Here is a 15,652-nt window from a genome sequence, read left to right as displayed (position 1 = left end):
CATTCTTCCAGAAAAGGTGTAGATCAGGGGTGGGGAACCTCGGGTCTCTGGCCAAATGCAGCCTTCCAGACATCTGTATCCAGACTCAGGACTTTCCCCAGGTCACATCCCCTCTTTTCAGTTCACTTCCCTCACTGGCCTTGCTCCATTCAAGAGCTTTTGCCTGGCTGGAATGTGTTCTTGAACTATGATAATGCCTCTTGCTTGCCTAGATGGAGGGTAAAGAGGCATGCATAGACGTGGCTGGAATGTAGGCTAATGTTCAAAGGTAAGAGTCACATCTGATTCACTACCTACTGTTTGCCTCTGGCCCTACCCATCACTGGCATCCAGCCCCTGGAAGGTTGCTCAGGAGGGAATGCAGCACCTGGACTGGATGTTCCCCCACTCCTGGTCCAGTTCAATGAAATCATTTATGTAGCAAAGATTTCCGTAGTTGCCTGCCCTCTTCTCTAAAGTAGTCATGATAGTTGATTGTTCTTAACTACAGAGCTATTACTTAGGCTTTTCTAGTGGCTTAGTCTTTCCATTCTGTCTGATGTACATCCAACCCTTTGTATAATAAAGCTTCAAAGGAGAACCCCATACTATATAGAATTGGCTAATGTTCTTGTTCTTTTCTTTATTACAAACATTTTCCTCAATTTTCTATCAAAATTCTTAAAATCCAATAGAAGATAATGCCAATCAAATTCTACTGTCACCAGTGTTCTTATCACTACTATGGCAATATATGTAAATAATTTTAGCATTATGCTTGCAGAAATGATATCATGCATTTATTTCCACTCCGATTTCATTTACTGAACAGTTCTCTGAGTTTTCTCTCTGATTTTCTTTATAAGCACTAGAAGGGTTCTGTTCCTTTGGGACTGGGAGAGGGAAAATAAATGTATTGTTAATTATATTGTCCAGCAATGTAGAAGCATGGAAGGGGCTGGTCTGGAAATCATGACATATTGAACTGCTTTCATGATTTCATATCACACAAAAGTTAGGAATATATAAAGTCACAGTGTTAATTTGATCATTTCCCAACATTTCAGATTCAGTCGTGCACTACTTCCTTATCCCTTCCCTCCCAAAAAACTTGGGCAAATCTGAATCATTCCTCACATGTTGTCTGGTCTAATTTAAGGTGCTGTTTTGTAGCAGCCTATCCAATGCTAGACATACATTAAATAAGACTGATGAAATTACAATGTTTTGTTACAAATGCAAATGAACACTGTTTTTCTCTTATCAGCACATTGCTTCACGTTGTCAGGCACTTCAAAGTAAAGCTACCACTGTATTATAATAAAAAAGATGTAGTGGGGAAAGATGTGCTAATAACTTGCTGAAAAGATTTTCCAATTTACAGAGCTGTCAGCCTGAGCATGATTGTCTCAAGAGTTATTTCTTGTTCAAATTGGCATCTTTAATCTGATTTGCAAGATTTATTCATTTATATATTTGCATTTAATATGTTTTTTTGTTCAGGCATGTGTATAGAATAAACCATTTTTTTAAAAAAAATACAATTTGATATATCAGGTATCTGTCAAATTGCCATGATAGCATGCTAATATATCACTGTCCAGGAAACAGCAGTGACCACCTCTCCCTGTCTTATGTCATTTTAGACAGACAATACACTTCCCACTAGAGTGATAAGCATCCAGCTAATTAACAAGATAACAACCAGCTTAAAAAAATCCTTCTCGTTGAATGCTTTGAAATTTGCCTCATTGTGAAGAATCACTCAGCAAATGCTATCCCAAAAAGTTTCCTTTAAAAAAATTAAGATGTTTCCTGTCACAGGTATCTGAAATTGCTCTCCCTGGAGGATTGCTACTTGTCATGTGGCATCTCAAGTTGTGCATAAGCTGTTTTCAGTCTAGCTAGAGATACCAGAGGTTGAATATAGGGCATCGTGTATGCAAAACATGTTCTCTTAGCAACCAAGCTATGGACTCTTCCTGTGTTCAGTCAGATTGTCTAAAATAATTGTTGTAACTGGTTATTGCAATTAGGTATTGGAATTATCTTGGTAATTTTGGCAATGCCTATTCTCTAAGAATGTGTGCTACATGTGTAGCTCAGTGGTAGAACATCTGCTTTGCATGCAAAACATCCCAAATTCAATTTCAGACTGCTGTCTAAAATCCTGGAGAGCTACTCCCAATACTGAGCTAGATGGGTCAATATTCTGACTCGGTATGAAACAGGTTCCTATGTTCTAAACTTCTACTCTGGTACTGGAAGCAGTATATTAATCTCTCCACAAAATGCTATACCCACAAAAGTTTCCTGCTCTGTGGGAATAGCAGATACTGTAATTAACTGCAAACTTGCTGATCTACTGTGAATATATAAGGACAGGAAGTTTTGCTATTGGTACTTTTTCCATCTGTGGGCATGTTTTTGAAAAAAGAATATGTGAAATATATGAAAGAGAATCTTAGATGATAAGGGAAGGGTTTTGAGCAAATAGTAATCAGTAGCTCTAGAAATCTTCAGTTATGTTCATTCTGTTGTGTTTGCACTAGTGATTCAGAGTATAGATGAACTTCATAATGCAATCACACAGCCTCCTGTTGCACTCCTGATTACTTGGGTAGGGTCCTTACAATGTAATCTTTATCTAATTTGGTACTCCACTGATTTTGTGTAAGCCAACCTCTGTATTTATTTAGAAAGGTGGGTTATAAATTCAGTAACAACAACGATAAGAGGAAGTCCAGAGGGACATTAGAAACCTTAGAGTGTGTTATTGATTGTTCCTTTGGAGTCCAACCTGAATTTGGCACTGTTTGAATTTGGCACCATACTTTGTTGTGCTTCTTTAAGCAGGAATCAGATACACAAAGATACAATCATGCTGATTGTTCCTTTGCAGTTGTGGCTTTACCCTTCCTACTCCTAGTGTAATATGATGTGAGGCAATGGACATGTGGGAGTGACTCATACCTATTTCTGCCTTTGGCCCCACCCGCCATTGGAATGTGGCCTGCAGAAGGTTGGCTGCATTCCAGTCTAGCCCTTGGGCTGAAAGCCATTAAGAACATAAGAACTACCTTATGGATCAGGCCAGTGGCTATTTAGTCCAGCATCGTGTTCAAACAGTTGCCTGCCAGGTGGCTGTGGAAGCCCACAAGCAGGACATGAGTGCCAGTACACTCTGCCTTCCTGCAGTTTCCAGCAGCTGATATTCAGAAGCATACCATCTCCAACTATTGAGGCAGAGCATATCCTTCATGGCTAGCAGCCATTGATAGCCTTATCCTTCATCAATTTGTCTAATCCTCTTTCAGAGCCATCCAAATTGCTGGCCATCACTGCCTCTAGTGGGAGCAAATTCTATAGTTTAACTATGCATAGTGTGAAGAAGTACTTTCTTTTGTCTGCCCTGAATATTCTGACATTCAGCTTCTTTGGATGTCTACAACATCCAAAATGAGAGGGAGAAAAGCTTTTTCTCTATCCACTTTCTCTATGCCATGCATAATTTTATACACTTCTATCATGTCACTTCTTTCTCTGAACTAAAAAGTCCCAAATGCTGCAACATTTCCTCATAGGGGAGCTGTTCTATTCCCCTGATCATTTTGGTTGCCCTTTTCTGAACCTTTTCTAGTTCTACAATATCCTTTTTGAGGTAAAGGAACCAGAACTATACACATTATTTCAAATGCAGCCGCACAATGAATTTATGTAACAGCATTATGATATCAGCAATTTTATTTTCAATACCTTTCCTAATCATCCATAGAATGGAATTTGCCTTTTTCACAGCTGCCACAAATTCGGTCGATATATTCATTGAGTTATCCAGTACGACCCCAAGGTGTTGTTCTTGGTCAGTCACTGCCAGTTCAAACCCCATGAGCATATGTGTGAAATTAAGTTGCGAGTGAGGGGGCGAAATAAGACAAGGACACATCAGCTTGGGTTGAACAAGGGCCACTTTATTAAACTATACAAAAACACCTTTTAAAGTGACCTGCAGAGGGAAACCTAGGTGCGGAACTATCTATAAGCAAGCATCTTGCCATACAGCTCACGGGCGACCAGCCCCTGCTTGGGACAAGGGCAAGCCCCATCTGCTTACCCCTTCCACCAGCCACACCCAGTAGGTGAGTAGGGGGGCCTTCTCAGGTCACCACCCCCCAGGGCCGCACAACCCTCGGGTGGATGAGTTAAGTTGGCCCCAAAAGCAGCCCATATCCTGCCCTCAAGCTGCAAAGCTCTGACAGACAGGCCTCTGGAACCGCCAATCACCTCCAAAGGTGCCTAAGGGGGCCACTGAGCTGTCCTTACCTATTTCCCTTTCCGCACCTTCCCACACCAGTGCCCCAATTATAAACTGCCCTCCTAGGGCAATTAAACTTTGACCATAACAAAATAGCCAAATTAGCCAAATTCACCTATTAATCACAATGCCCCCTAACCCGATTCCATCCCACTCTCACAGTGTGGAGTAGGCAAAAAACCTGCCCGCCAAACAAGGGTGGGCAGGGTAAAAATTCCTACTCGGTCCCGAAGCGACCATTGAACACACTATAAGAGAGGGAGGGCAGGGTGGGCGTCGCTCGTTGAAAGAGGAGGTAGGAGGGGCGGCCTGGCCTTAAATAGGCCCATGGCCCCTCCCCTCCCTGCCACACGTCACGCACACATAACGCTGCGACACACGACATTGCCCTTAACAAAGATAGCCGCGGCAGCATCGCTCCGTCCTCGCAACTATGCCCCGCTTATCCATGCTGCGCAGGTAAGTGGGGCTTCATATCTTTTTGCTCCAATCTGCATAACTTTACACTTGTTTACATTGAATTGCTTTTGCCATTTTACCTCCCATTCACTCAGTTTGGAGAGGTCATTTTGGAGCTCTTTGCAATCCCTTTTTGTTTTAACAACCCTGAACAATTAGTGTCAGCAGCAAACTTGATCACCTCACTGCTTACCTTTAACTCTAGATGATTTATGAATAAGTCAAAAAGCACAGGTCCCAATACTAATCCTTGGGGGACTTCCCTTTCCATATCCCTCCATTGGGAGAACTGTTTATTTATTCAAGCTCTCTGTTTCTGTTTCCTAGCTAGTTACTGATCCACAAAAGGACCTCTCCTGTTATTTCATGACTACTAAGCTTAGTAAGGAGTCTTTGGTGAGGTACCTTGTTGAAAGCTTTTTGAAAGTCCAAGTACACTGTGTTCATTGGATCTCCTCTATCTGTATACTTGTTGATACTCTCAAAGAACTCTAATAGCTTAGTGAGATAGGACCTACCACTGCAGAAGCCATGCTTGTTCTGCTTCACCAAGACCTTCTATATGATTGGTTGTTTTATTTTTAACAATAATTTCTACCAGTTTTCCAGGAACAGACATTAAGCTAACCAGCATGTAATTTCCCAGATCCTTTTTAAAATATTGGTGTTCATTGCTCACTTTCCAGTCCCCTGGTATGGAGGCAAATCTGAGGGACAAGTTACATATTTTTTCATTAGAAGATCAGCAATCTCACATTTGAGTTCTTTGAGAACTTTTGAGGGGATGCCCTCCGGACCTGGGAATTTGCCAGTTTTTGCTTTGTCTATTAAGCCTAGAATTACATCTCTCCTCAGCACTATTTGCTTCAGTTCTTCAGACTCCCTTCCTACAAAAGTTAGTTCAGGCATAGGGATCTGCCCTATTTCCTCCACTGTGAAGACAGATGCAAACAATTAATTTAGCTTCTCTGCAATCTCCTTATCCTGCTTTAGCACACCTTTGAGTCCCTTGTAATCCAAGAGTCCAATCACCTCTCCAGGTGGTCTCCTGCTTTGAATGTATTTAAATATTTTGTTGTTGATGGGTTTTTATGTTTTTAGCAATATGCTCCTCACATTTTTTTAGCATCCGTTATTGTCTTTATGCATTTATTTTGACATAGTTTGTGTTCCTTTTTATTCTCCTCATTTGGACAAGATTTCCATTTTTTGAAGGAAGCCTTCTTGCCTCTAATAGCTTCTTTGACTCTGCTCATTAACCATGCTGGCATCCTCTTGGCTCCAGCCGTTTGGGGCAGCATTCAACTAAATAATTGTGCTAGTACAATATGGCTCCCCTCCCTGCATCATCCGCACATGTGCTTTGGAGGGTTGGGGAAAGATTTAGGGGACAGGCGGGGGAGGACAGGGGGAGAACTTCCTGTTGCACAAGGAGAAATCCTTACACTGATAGAACTAATGACTTAGCACTATCTTGAATGCAACCTAAAAAAAACACCCCTTAGAGTTAATCTGAGGTTAAACAAAATAACAATTTACATATAATTTGTCTCCTGCATTCTCCATCAATCCTGCTTTTCCCCCTCTTGCCATATCTTTGACTTTGAACTGGTTCAGATAATTATATGATTCAACCTTTCTTATTTCCTTCATATCTCTCCTCAAAGCTTACCTTTTCCATGACGCCTCTGGCACAATCCATTTTTCGCTCCTGCAAGAGCCTTCTGCCTGATTATGGGAATTTCCCCCCTCCAACTGCTGTCCCATTCAACCCAGGCCCCACTGGTCAAGAGCTTCCTTTACTCTCTGTAGAGAGTTTTTTTGGGGTACAGGAGGCTGAAAGGGAAAGGAGCGAAAGAAAAAGATTCAGGGTTCATTCTTATTTGGATTTCTTAGGTACTATTGTGATAATGTGAGAAAAATCCAGGCATTACAATTTTATCATTAAAACTAGTTTTTACCTTTTAAACTAAACAGCTTCTTTTTAACCTTAAGTGTCAATTGCAAGAATTGCCTGAAATTACCCTCATGTTGTTACTTAGTTATACAGAACTCAACGATTATCATCATCTCTCCTGATGATTTTTTAAAACGTTGTGATGTTTTAGTCCCTTAGCGTGCTGTAATCAAAATCCCTTCCTTGCCTTTTTAATATCTCTTTATTTGAAACCAATTTCCAGCTAATGGGATTTTTATTTTGTTTATGATTAGGTTAACGGGAAGCTTCGTACCAGATTTAATTGTCAGCATGAACAATCAGATGTGGCTGCACCTTCAAACTGATGAAAGTGTGGGCTCAATCGGCTTCAAAGTTAACTACAAAGGTAACTTACAAGCTATCAGAGATGTTCCTAGAAGGACCTAAATGTAATTTGTGGCTTTCAATCTGAAAAAAGACCTGTTCTGCTATATTGTTGTGAAGATGTACTGTATTAATGGTATATAATTCTCAAGGACACAAATAATCCATGTAATTCTCTTGTACATCACTGAATGCCTGCCTATAATTTGACTATTTTATACTTGAAAGGTTTGGCACTGGGTGAGAATCTGAAAAGTTGTAAAGGTTTGACGCTGGCAATCTCAAATAGCTGAAGTACTTAATAACAATTTTGCTGCTCCAGCTTTCTGTAGGAGTGGGGTTGCCCCAACCCATTCAGAGAGAAATGGGGACCCATAGGGCAGAGAAATATTGACCAATGGGTAGGGGGAAGAAGAGTACTTTTATAAAGCGGAGCTGTCTCTCCTCCTCAATCATGAATATATCGCTGGATCAGAAGAGGAAAGCACAGAAACAAAGGCAATAGTATCAGTTTTCAAATATGATTTATTAATTTCATCTGTTCAAGAGCTCTTAATTATACAACACATTTACACATGCCCTGTAGGGATATAGTTACCAAAGATAGTTACTCTGTGTAACTAGATGGCAGTCCAGTAGCACAGAGGGTTGAGTGGAACTGGGTGATCAGTGAAAGCTTCACTCTGTTCCTTGGGGTTCTGCAGAGGTTTTGCCTAAAAATTCTATATCTCCAAACTTCTTATAGTTATTCAACCCTCTGAACTTCTTTCTCTGTTTACTCTGTCCAAAGTTGTATGACAGACATCATGATTACAGGGATCCCCGGTCTTATCAGGATGCTGTTGTCCTTTCTGGAAGACCATTACCCTAACTATGAAATTCAACCAACATGTCGTTAATTCGTAACTTCTAAGGAAGGTAGCTCACTTCTTGGAAGCAAAGTGCTGTTCATGTGAGACTTCCATCTAAAGCTTCAGCAGTTTAAGCAGAGCTAACATCCACCCATTGATTCAGCTTATAATTGGTTGCATTAAAATATTAATGTTATAAAGGTAATAAAAATATAAATATAGAGTGTTTAAGCAAGGTTGATGAAAGCACAAGTATATTCATAGGACTCATATTTTCATAGACAAAATAATATTATTATTGCAAAACAATATCTGAAGTTTAAGGTGTGTGACACCCTTAGCTTCTTTGGACCTCTCCACTCATCTCTGTGTAACGATATGGGATTGGCTAGTTGCCCATTAGGAACTGATTAGGGATTTTTTGGATATCTCTCATTAACTGTTCAGCAGACACCTTTTTCACCTACTCTTTACTATTTCATACTTGAGGTGGTTTTCTAATTGGGCTGGAGATTGTCTGTCTGTCAGTCAGTCAGTCTGTGTGTGTGTGTGTGTGTGTGTGTGTGTGTTTGTATACAGATCAGCTAGTTGTGGGATCAGCACTTTTAGTCAGAGTGATTTTGCCCACCTGGAGACTGGGAGATTCTTCTAGTAGTCTCCACAAGCTAGAAGGTGCTCATACTTGGCCATTGTAGATTAGGCTATACTTGTTGCAGTACCTGGTATTTAGCTACTAAAGTTGTGACTATTTATTTATCCATAATGCATGGTATATCTTCAAGGCTGTATCCAACTAGGTTGTACTCGAGGTAGGCCACTGAAATTAATAGACATAAATTCATCATATCTGCTAACTTCAGTGGGCCTGCTGTGAGTATGACTAACAATGGATACAACCCTTTTTCCTTTTTTATGATTGGGATAATGATGATGCAGAAAAGAATGGTGTAGAAGGCGCATTAGCACAAATTCAGGGAGTACCTTTTTAGTGCTATAAGATGAGTAAATTCCATATCAGGACATGGCATTTTTTTTTCTTTTTAAAGAATGATCCATGAGTAGTGTGGTAAACATTCTTTGATATAAGACTATTGCTTCTCTGTGGTATTTCTGTGAAGGTACTGAAAGAACAGTGGAAAAGGACCTGGAGGATTCAATTCTAAACGGCTATGTGAATTATTGATCCTGTACAGTCTACCTGGTTATATTTCTCTCTCAGTTGCGAGAAGGTTATGAGTATAGAAATTTATCCTTTCTCAACATGTAAAAGCTATATGGATGACCGGTGACAAAATTTAAGTCAGGAGCACAACTCTCAGAGCAGCTAGTCTTGAAAACAAGTTGGTGAATCATGGGAACAATATTAAATACACTTCACTCCATCATTTCTTAAGAGAAGAAAGCTCTGTGTAGTTGTAAAGAAGGGATTTCTAGAGATGTTTCACCCAGGCTAGAATTTGGCAGGCGCTAGCTTCATCCTTCTCCTTGTTTTTCTCTGCAAAAACTTACTTTGGTTGGGATGAGACCTGTGTATTAGCACAGTTTAATTCTTGATGCAAAAATTCTTTGTGAAAATTTAATTGATTTGTACATGGTCTATATGGTGTTTTGCATGCCTCTTTCAGGATTTAAGATCATTTGTATATGCTGTTTTATACCTGCTTATGGGACTGGTATCAAATATGTCAAACTTCTATAAGCTTACAAAAAAAAATGCAGGGTTGCGCCCAATATGTATTAAAAGAATTCTAGGGAAAAAGGAGATTTGTTAGTGCACAGCTGCAGAAGCGTTAGCTGAATTGTTACACTGCAGTCAATATGGTGAAAGTAGACTGAACTTGGTTAAATTTCTACTTTGTTGAATTTTCCTGGCTGAATTTGGGGTAGATATTTTTTTCCAATAATTCTGTGGTTTTTTTATATGCTTTTATATGCCAAACTTCCTATGATGTGTCCCATATATTGGATACTATAGCTTCTTCACTTCTTTCTTATGGGAAGAAAAATATTGATTTTTATTTTTATTAAACAACAACAACAACGACAATTCAACACTATTACATCTTCTGGGAAGTGTTACAGAAAAACCTGTCAGGAAAACTGACATGAATAAATTTTATGTGCTTTGATGCATAGTGTTTATCTGTTCGTGCACAGTGATTTGCAAGTTAACTTCTTTCCAAATGTTAAAATGTTAAAAGAACATTTAGTATTGTACTGTGTGCACTGTTCTCTCACGATATCTGTACAAGCTCTGGTGGCAAGGGAACTAGAAATATGGGGAAATATAAGCTTAGGTGGATTCAGACAACCATTTAACTTTTTAATATATGTATTAGTTGAGTTTATTTGGCTTTGCACATGTTTTTCTTGTCTTCCAAAGTAGTATCTGGAAACCCTTAGACCAACTGATCTGAAGATATGTTAAACTTTTCAGAAGACACTACTACTACTACTACTACTACTACTACTAGTAGTAGTAGTAGTAGTAGTAGTAGTAGTAAAATATCCCACCCTTCCTCTCAGAAGGACCCCAGGGTGGCAAACAAATGACAAAACACTCAAAACATAGATGTATTAAATGACATATTAAAAACAAAACATATTTAAAAACATTATAAAAACAAAACTTCTTTAAAACAAAACTTCAAAACAAAATGTCTTTAAAAATCTTTTTAAATAAACCTTTAAAAGCATCTTGACATGTCCAACCCAGATGTGGACTGGGATAAGGTCTCAACTTAAAAGGCTTGTTGAAAGAGGAAGGTCTTCAGCAGGTGCTGAAAAGACAAGAAAGACACTGGTTGTTTAGTATTTAAGGGGAGGGAATTCCAAAGGGTAGATGCCACAACACTAAGGGCTGATTCCTATGTTGTATGGAATGGGTCTCCTGATAAGATTGTATCTGCAGGAGGCCCTCACCTGCAGAGCACAGTGATCAACTAGTTATATAAGGGGTAAGACAAACTTTCAGGTATCCTGATCCCAAACTGTATAGGACTTTGTACACCAAAACCATAACCTTGAACTTGGTCTGATAGCTAATGGGCAGTCAGCCCATTACTTCAGCAGTTGGGTGACATGTTGGCAATATCCTGACCCAGTGAGCAGTCTCACTGCTGCATTTTGCACCAGCTGCAGCTTCTGGACCAACCTCAAGGGCAGGCCCACATAGAGTGCTTTACAGTAATCAAGTCTGGAAGTTAACAGTATATGGACAACAGTGGTCAGGCTATCCCAGTCCACAATCTTACCAGCCAAAGCTGGTAAAAAATAGGTTCTGATGTAGCTGAAAAAAACTTACCAGATTGGGTTTCGGCACCACCTTGTGATCAAGAACAGGAAAGATAACTTGAAGGAAGTAGAGAGCTTCCATAATGTACTCCTTCAGTTCGCTTTCCTGCCTTCATCGAAGTGGTCACATTTTTCCCCAGCTCCCATCTTTTCCTCAGGCTTGAATTACTTTATTTAGCTGAACAGAGGAGTAGAGCAGAGGAGTAGAAGAACGGTGTTATAAAACGGCATCATAAAGCTTCCTAGAACAATATATAACCCCAACTGTGATAGCCCAAATAACTGCGACAGTTTAAAAGCTTTCTTATCTGGAAATTTTAAAAGTACCGAGGAAGAAACTGAGAACTGTGCGTGATGGTGCTAACAAGATTGACACGGAAGCTACTGAAAGACAAAGAGCCATTGCTTGAGAGTATACCTGCAAGGAAAAGCAGGCAGAGGTGCAACCAAAAACCAAAACAAAATCTTTTATCGAAATTAGAAGCAGCAGAAAAACCTCTAAGAGGCCAGAGTAAAATAACTCACTTTTTAAATTCTGCTTCAAATAAATCAACCAAAAGAGCAGCCAACAAAAGTTTATACCCTCCTTATAATTGGACACTTACCGATAGGGGCACTATCTATACTGTCCTGGATGAATGCGTGGCTTGGAGCCTAGCTGATGAGATAGCAATCGCTGATGGCGGCTGTATAAAACTTGCCAGTTTCTCCTATAAACACTGCCGAGAGAACCCCATCGCAGCCTTCTGGCCCACCTAACATCTCAACCCCAGTGACTTCTCTGCAAACAGACAAATCAACGCCTGATGATCCTCAGCCAGATGCGCCCAAAGAGGAGATAAACAGGACTCAAAAACTGCCTTGTCCAAACAAGGGGATCAACACCCCTCCTGAAGAAGACCTCCCTGGAGTTATGAAAACACAATCAATGACGATTATCCACCACATAGTATCAAGGAATGATTCCTTAATATTAGAACGGCTCCACGCGCTGACCTCGGATATTGAGCAGGTTAAAATCTTTTTAACAGAATGTAATCATCTGCTAACGGTCCTAGTGGAATTACACCGAAAGGACGACCGACCTTCAACGAACGTGGGATCCCTTACAACTCAAAAGGAAGTAGTGCCAAGTGCCCCAAAAGAGGCAGTAGCAGATACCCGGATGCTTAAGAAAAATAAAGGAAGACCCACCAACGCAAAAAAGAAAAGCAAGAACTTGAAAAACCTAAAGCAAGTTCAAAGGAGGAAAATGAATTTTAAGAGATTATTCGAGCTGATGGGAAACTCCAGGGTGCCGAAAGAAGGAAAGGAAAAAGGAGTACAAACAACCCTAAAAAGCCTTAATATAAAGGGCACCCCATTTGTTTTAGAGGACCCTATTATCCAAGGTGAGCCCACCATCTTACCAACACAGGGCTCTATCTCTAACAATAACCCCCAAACTCGACATACTTTCGGCCAGGACCCCTGGACGGACGTAGTTGTAAAACCAAACTATAAACAAGAAACAGCGGGAAAAATAAAGACCAATGGATGGAACCTTGTGTTGAACCACCAAATTCTAGTACTAACAAACTACCCTAAACCCAGAGGGTTCCTGTCACAAATAGAACGCAAACGGCACATGCTTGACCTTTTGAAAGGAACTTCGCAAAACAATTTGACAACAGCCGATATTCAATGGGTCAAATATTTATATTACAACACTACAACAGCCCGAGCAGTAGTATCCTTTACGACCAAGACCATTGCCGATCGAATCCTAAATAACAAGGATTGCCTTGCAAAGGACGGAATAGAGATCCTGCGATTTTTTGAAAACAAAGCTCCACCGGAGGCTTTAATTACACATACTGCTCCCCGGACTGATTGTACCCAGGAGGCGAGAAAGACCAAACAGGATATCTTGATTGACTTAGATTCACCTAATCTAGACATTGGCTCCATCAATGGAGACTGTACTCCGACTACCAGCAAAAGAGGGTCAATTGGCTCTGTCCAAGAATGTATCCTGAACCCAGACAAATTAAATGAATCTTTTGATGCAGAAGAATATCTGCTGATAGACACCTTTGACTCCTTACCATTTCAAATTCAAACGGAAATATTGAGAAGAATTGATTGTCTTAAATCACACCTACTAAGTATTCAATCAAAGATGTCCAATCCACCCAGATCCGAACAAAGAACCGGAAAAGAAAGTCTGGCACAAATGGCCTCTAATTCAAAAAAGACGAAGAACAGAAGAGGCCATATGCAACAGGCCCTAGTAAAAGGAAGTGGACAGGTTTTTACTTCGCCTTCTCAGTGGTCTTCCATATGTACAATTCCTTCCCCTCAAAGACATCCTAAAAGTTCCATCACATGGGAGAAAATGAGATACCTTACAGAGGAAGAGAATGGTTTGCTTAAGAAGTCTATTCCACCTAGAAACACATCCAGGAAAACAGTAGTAACTTCCTACACTCGACCCCTGCTTGTGGCTAAAGCACTTCTGCCAGTAGGTGATAAAAGGTCTGAAAATACAGCAGTACAGACACAACCCTATTCTTCAACCCCTGCAATTAATGGCTGCATATATACCTCCGCTGAAGCTGAAATGATTCTCACAGCCTGACAACTATCTATTCTGTCTTGGAATATCATGGGCTGAGAGAAGAAACTTCAAGATACGGATTTTGTCGCCTATTTACAAAAATTTAAGATTGTATGTCTCCAGGAAACTTGGACAGTAGCTGGAAAATCGCCATATCTCCATGGCTACAATGCCTTTTCTATACCTGCGGTGAAAAATAGTTCCAAAGGAAGGGCCAGTGGAGGTTTAACAACTTTCATAGCTGCGGATTACACAGCGGATAGCCAACACCTAGATGATAAGAGCTCACAGTGTATACAGATTTTAAAGATCAAGAGTAAAACTATGGACCTTTTTGTCTGTGTAAACATATATTTCCCACCGCCCCTGGCTAAAAAGCTGGGTCCTAATAGTATTTGGGAAAGGATGTCGGAAGTCCTTTCACAATTGGAACTCCAATTCCCAGGCTCCAGATTATTATTGTGCGGAGACTTTAATGCCAGGCTTGGGGTCTTATGGTCCAATTGTGAAGCTGCCACAAACCATGGGCCCTCTTTTCAATCACCCCTGCTAGGCAGAGTTTCAAACGACATAACGTCTAACAAACAAGGCGTAAGGCTAGCAGAGTTAATTCATCTCCACCACCTGGATTGCCTTCATGGCTCCGATATTGATGCATCTAAAGGCCCTTTCACCTTCTTAACAAACCGCGGCACCAGCACAATAGACTATATGTTAACAACTGCTGCATTACGTTCTGAGATAATTAAGTTCGAGATTGGCAATAGGGTGGAAAGTGATCACTTCCCCCTTTTGTTATTCTTGCATCTCCCACAGTCTCCACCATCTCAACCTTTAACTATTTTGGATGAGACTCAACTCGGAGAACGGAGGAAACGCTGGTCAAATGAACTGTATTCTTCTGCCTCACATCTTCTATCTAATAACATCCTTCAAAATCTCCGGCGTAGAATTATTGAAGCAAAATCTGAACCTTTGTCTGCTTTCCAACAAATTACGAACCACCTAAGACCACTGATGGTCCAAAAATTCCAACAAATGAATAATCGACAACTGGGGAAAGGATGGTTTGACCATGAGTGCAGATCGGCCAGAAAGCTGACGATGAATTATTCAAGACAGGCCATTAAGAACCCAACGATGTACTCGTACGAACGCCTAAGACAAATGAGAACTGCATATAAGTCTCTCTTAAAATTAAAGAAGGAGTCATACGCTAAGTCCCTGTGGCAGCAACTAGGGTTAGCGGTAACTGAGAAAAAGGATGACCAGTTTTGGAAACTTGTTAACAAAGGTATGGGCCATGCTAGACCCAGTGTCACTGACCAAATAACGTCGTCAGCCTGGCATTCACACTTTAGTAGCTTTTACGGGTCCCCATCAACCAATAATAAGATCATGCCCAGGATAGAATTAACGAGTTTACCTCAATGGCCGTTAATTACACCCTCAGAAATAAAATCTCTCATTATTGCTCTCAGATTGGGCAAAGCCCCAGGGGAAGATATGCTTCCCCCAGAAATCTTCAAATATTTTCCGGATTGGTGGGCGCCTATACTAGCCAAGGTATTTAACCAAATAAATAATACTGGTATTTTTCTGGAGGGTTGGAAACTTGGTATAGTTGCTCCCATATACAAAAAAGGGGATAAACAAGATCCAAACAACTACAGGCCAATTAGCCTTTTAGACATCAGCTCTAAACTGTATGACAGATACTTTCTTCATAAACTCGAGGACTGGGAAGCAGCAAATTCTATTATTTACCCAGAACAAGTGGGCTTTAGAAAGGGCCAAAGCACCATCGACCACTGTTTGACTCTTTATGCCCTGGCGAAACAGGGTATAGCAGG

General features: G+C 40.4%; 1 protein-coding gene across 3 annotated transcripts in view; it reads left to right on the top strand.

Moving 5' to 3' along the window:
* The window catches only part of CSMD3 (CUB and Sushi multiple domains 3), a 1,044,618-nt gene that overhangs the window by 590,779 nt on the left and 438,187 nt on the right, over window positions 1–15,652 (top strand). For all 3 annotated transcript variants that reach the window (XM_061605340.1, XM_061605331.1, XM_061605321.1), the window contains one exon: window positions 6,965–7,077. In XM_061605340.1, the coding sequence (XP_061461324.1) occupies window positions 6,965–7,077 (113 nt within the window). The remainder of the gene's footprint in view (window positions 1–6,964; window positions 7,078–15,652) is intronic.

Source organism: Rhineura floridana, chromosome 1 (assembly GCF_030035675.1).
Source record: "Rhineura floridana isolate rRhiFlo1 chromosome 1, rRhiFlo1.hap2, whole genome shotgun sequence".
NCBI classification, from domain to species: Eukaryota; Metazoa; Chordata; class Lepidosauria; order Squamata; family Rhineuridae; genus Rhineura; species Rhineura floridana.
Note: the sequence above shows the minus strand (reverse complement) of the source record. Positions and strands in the feature narration are given on the sequence as shown.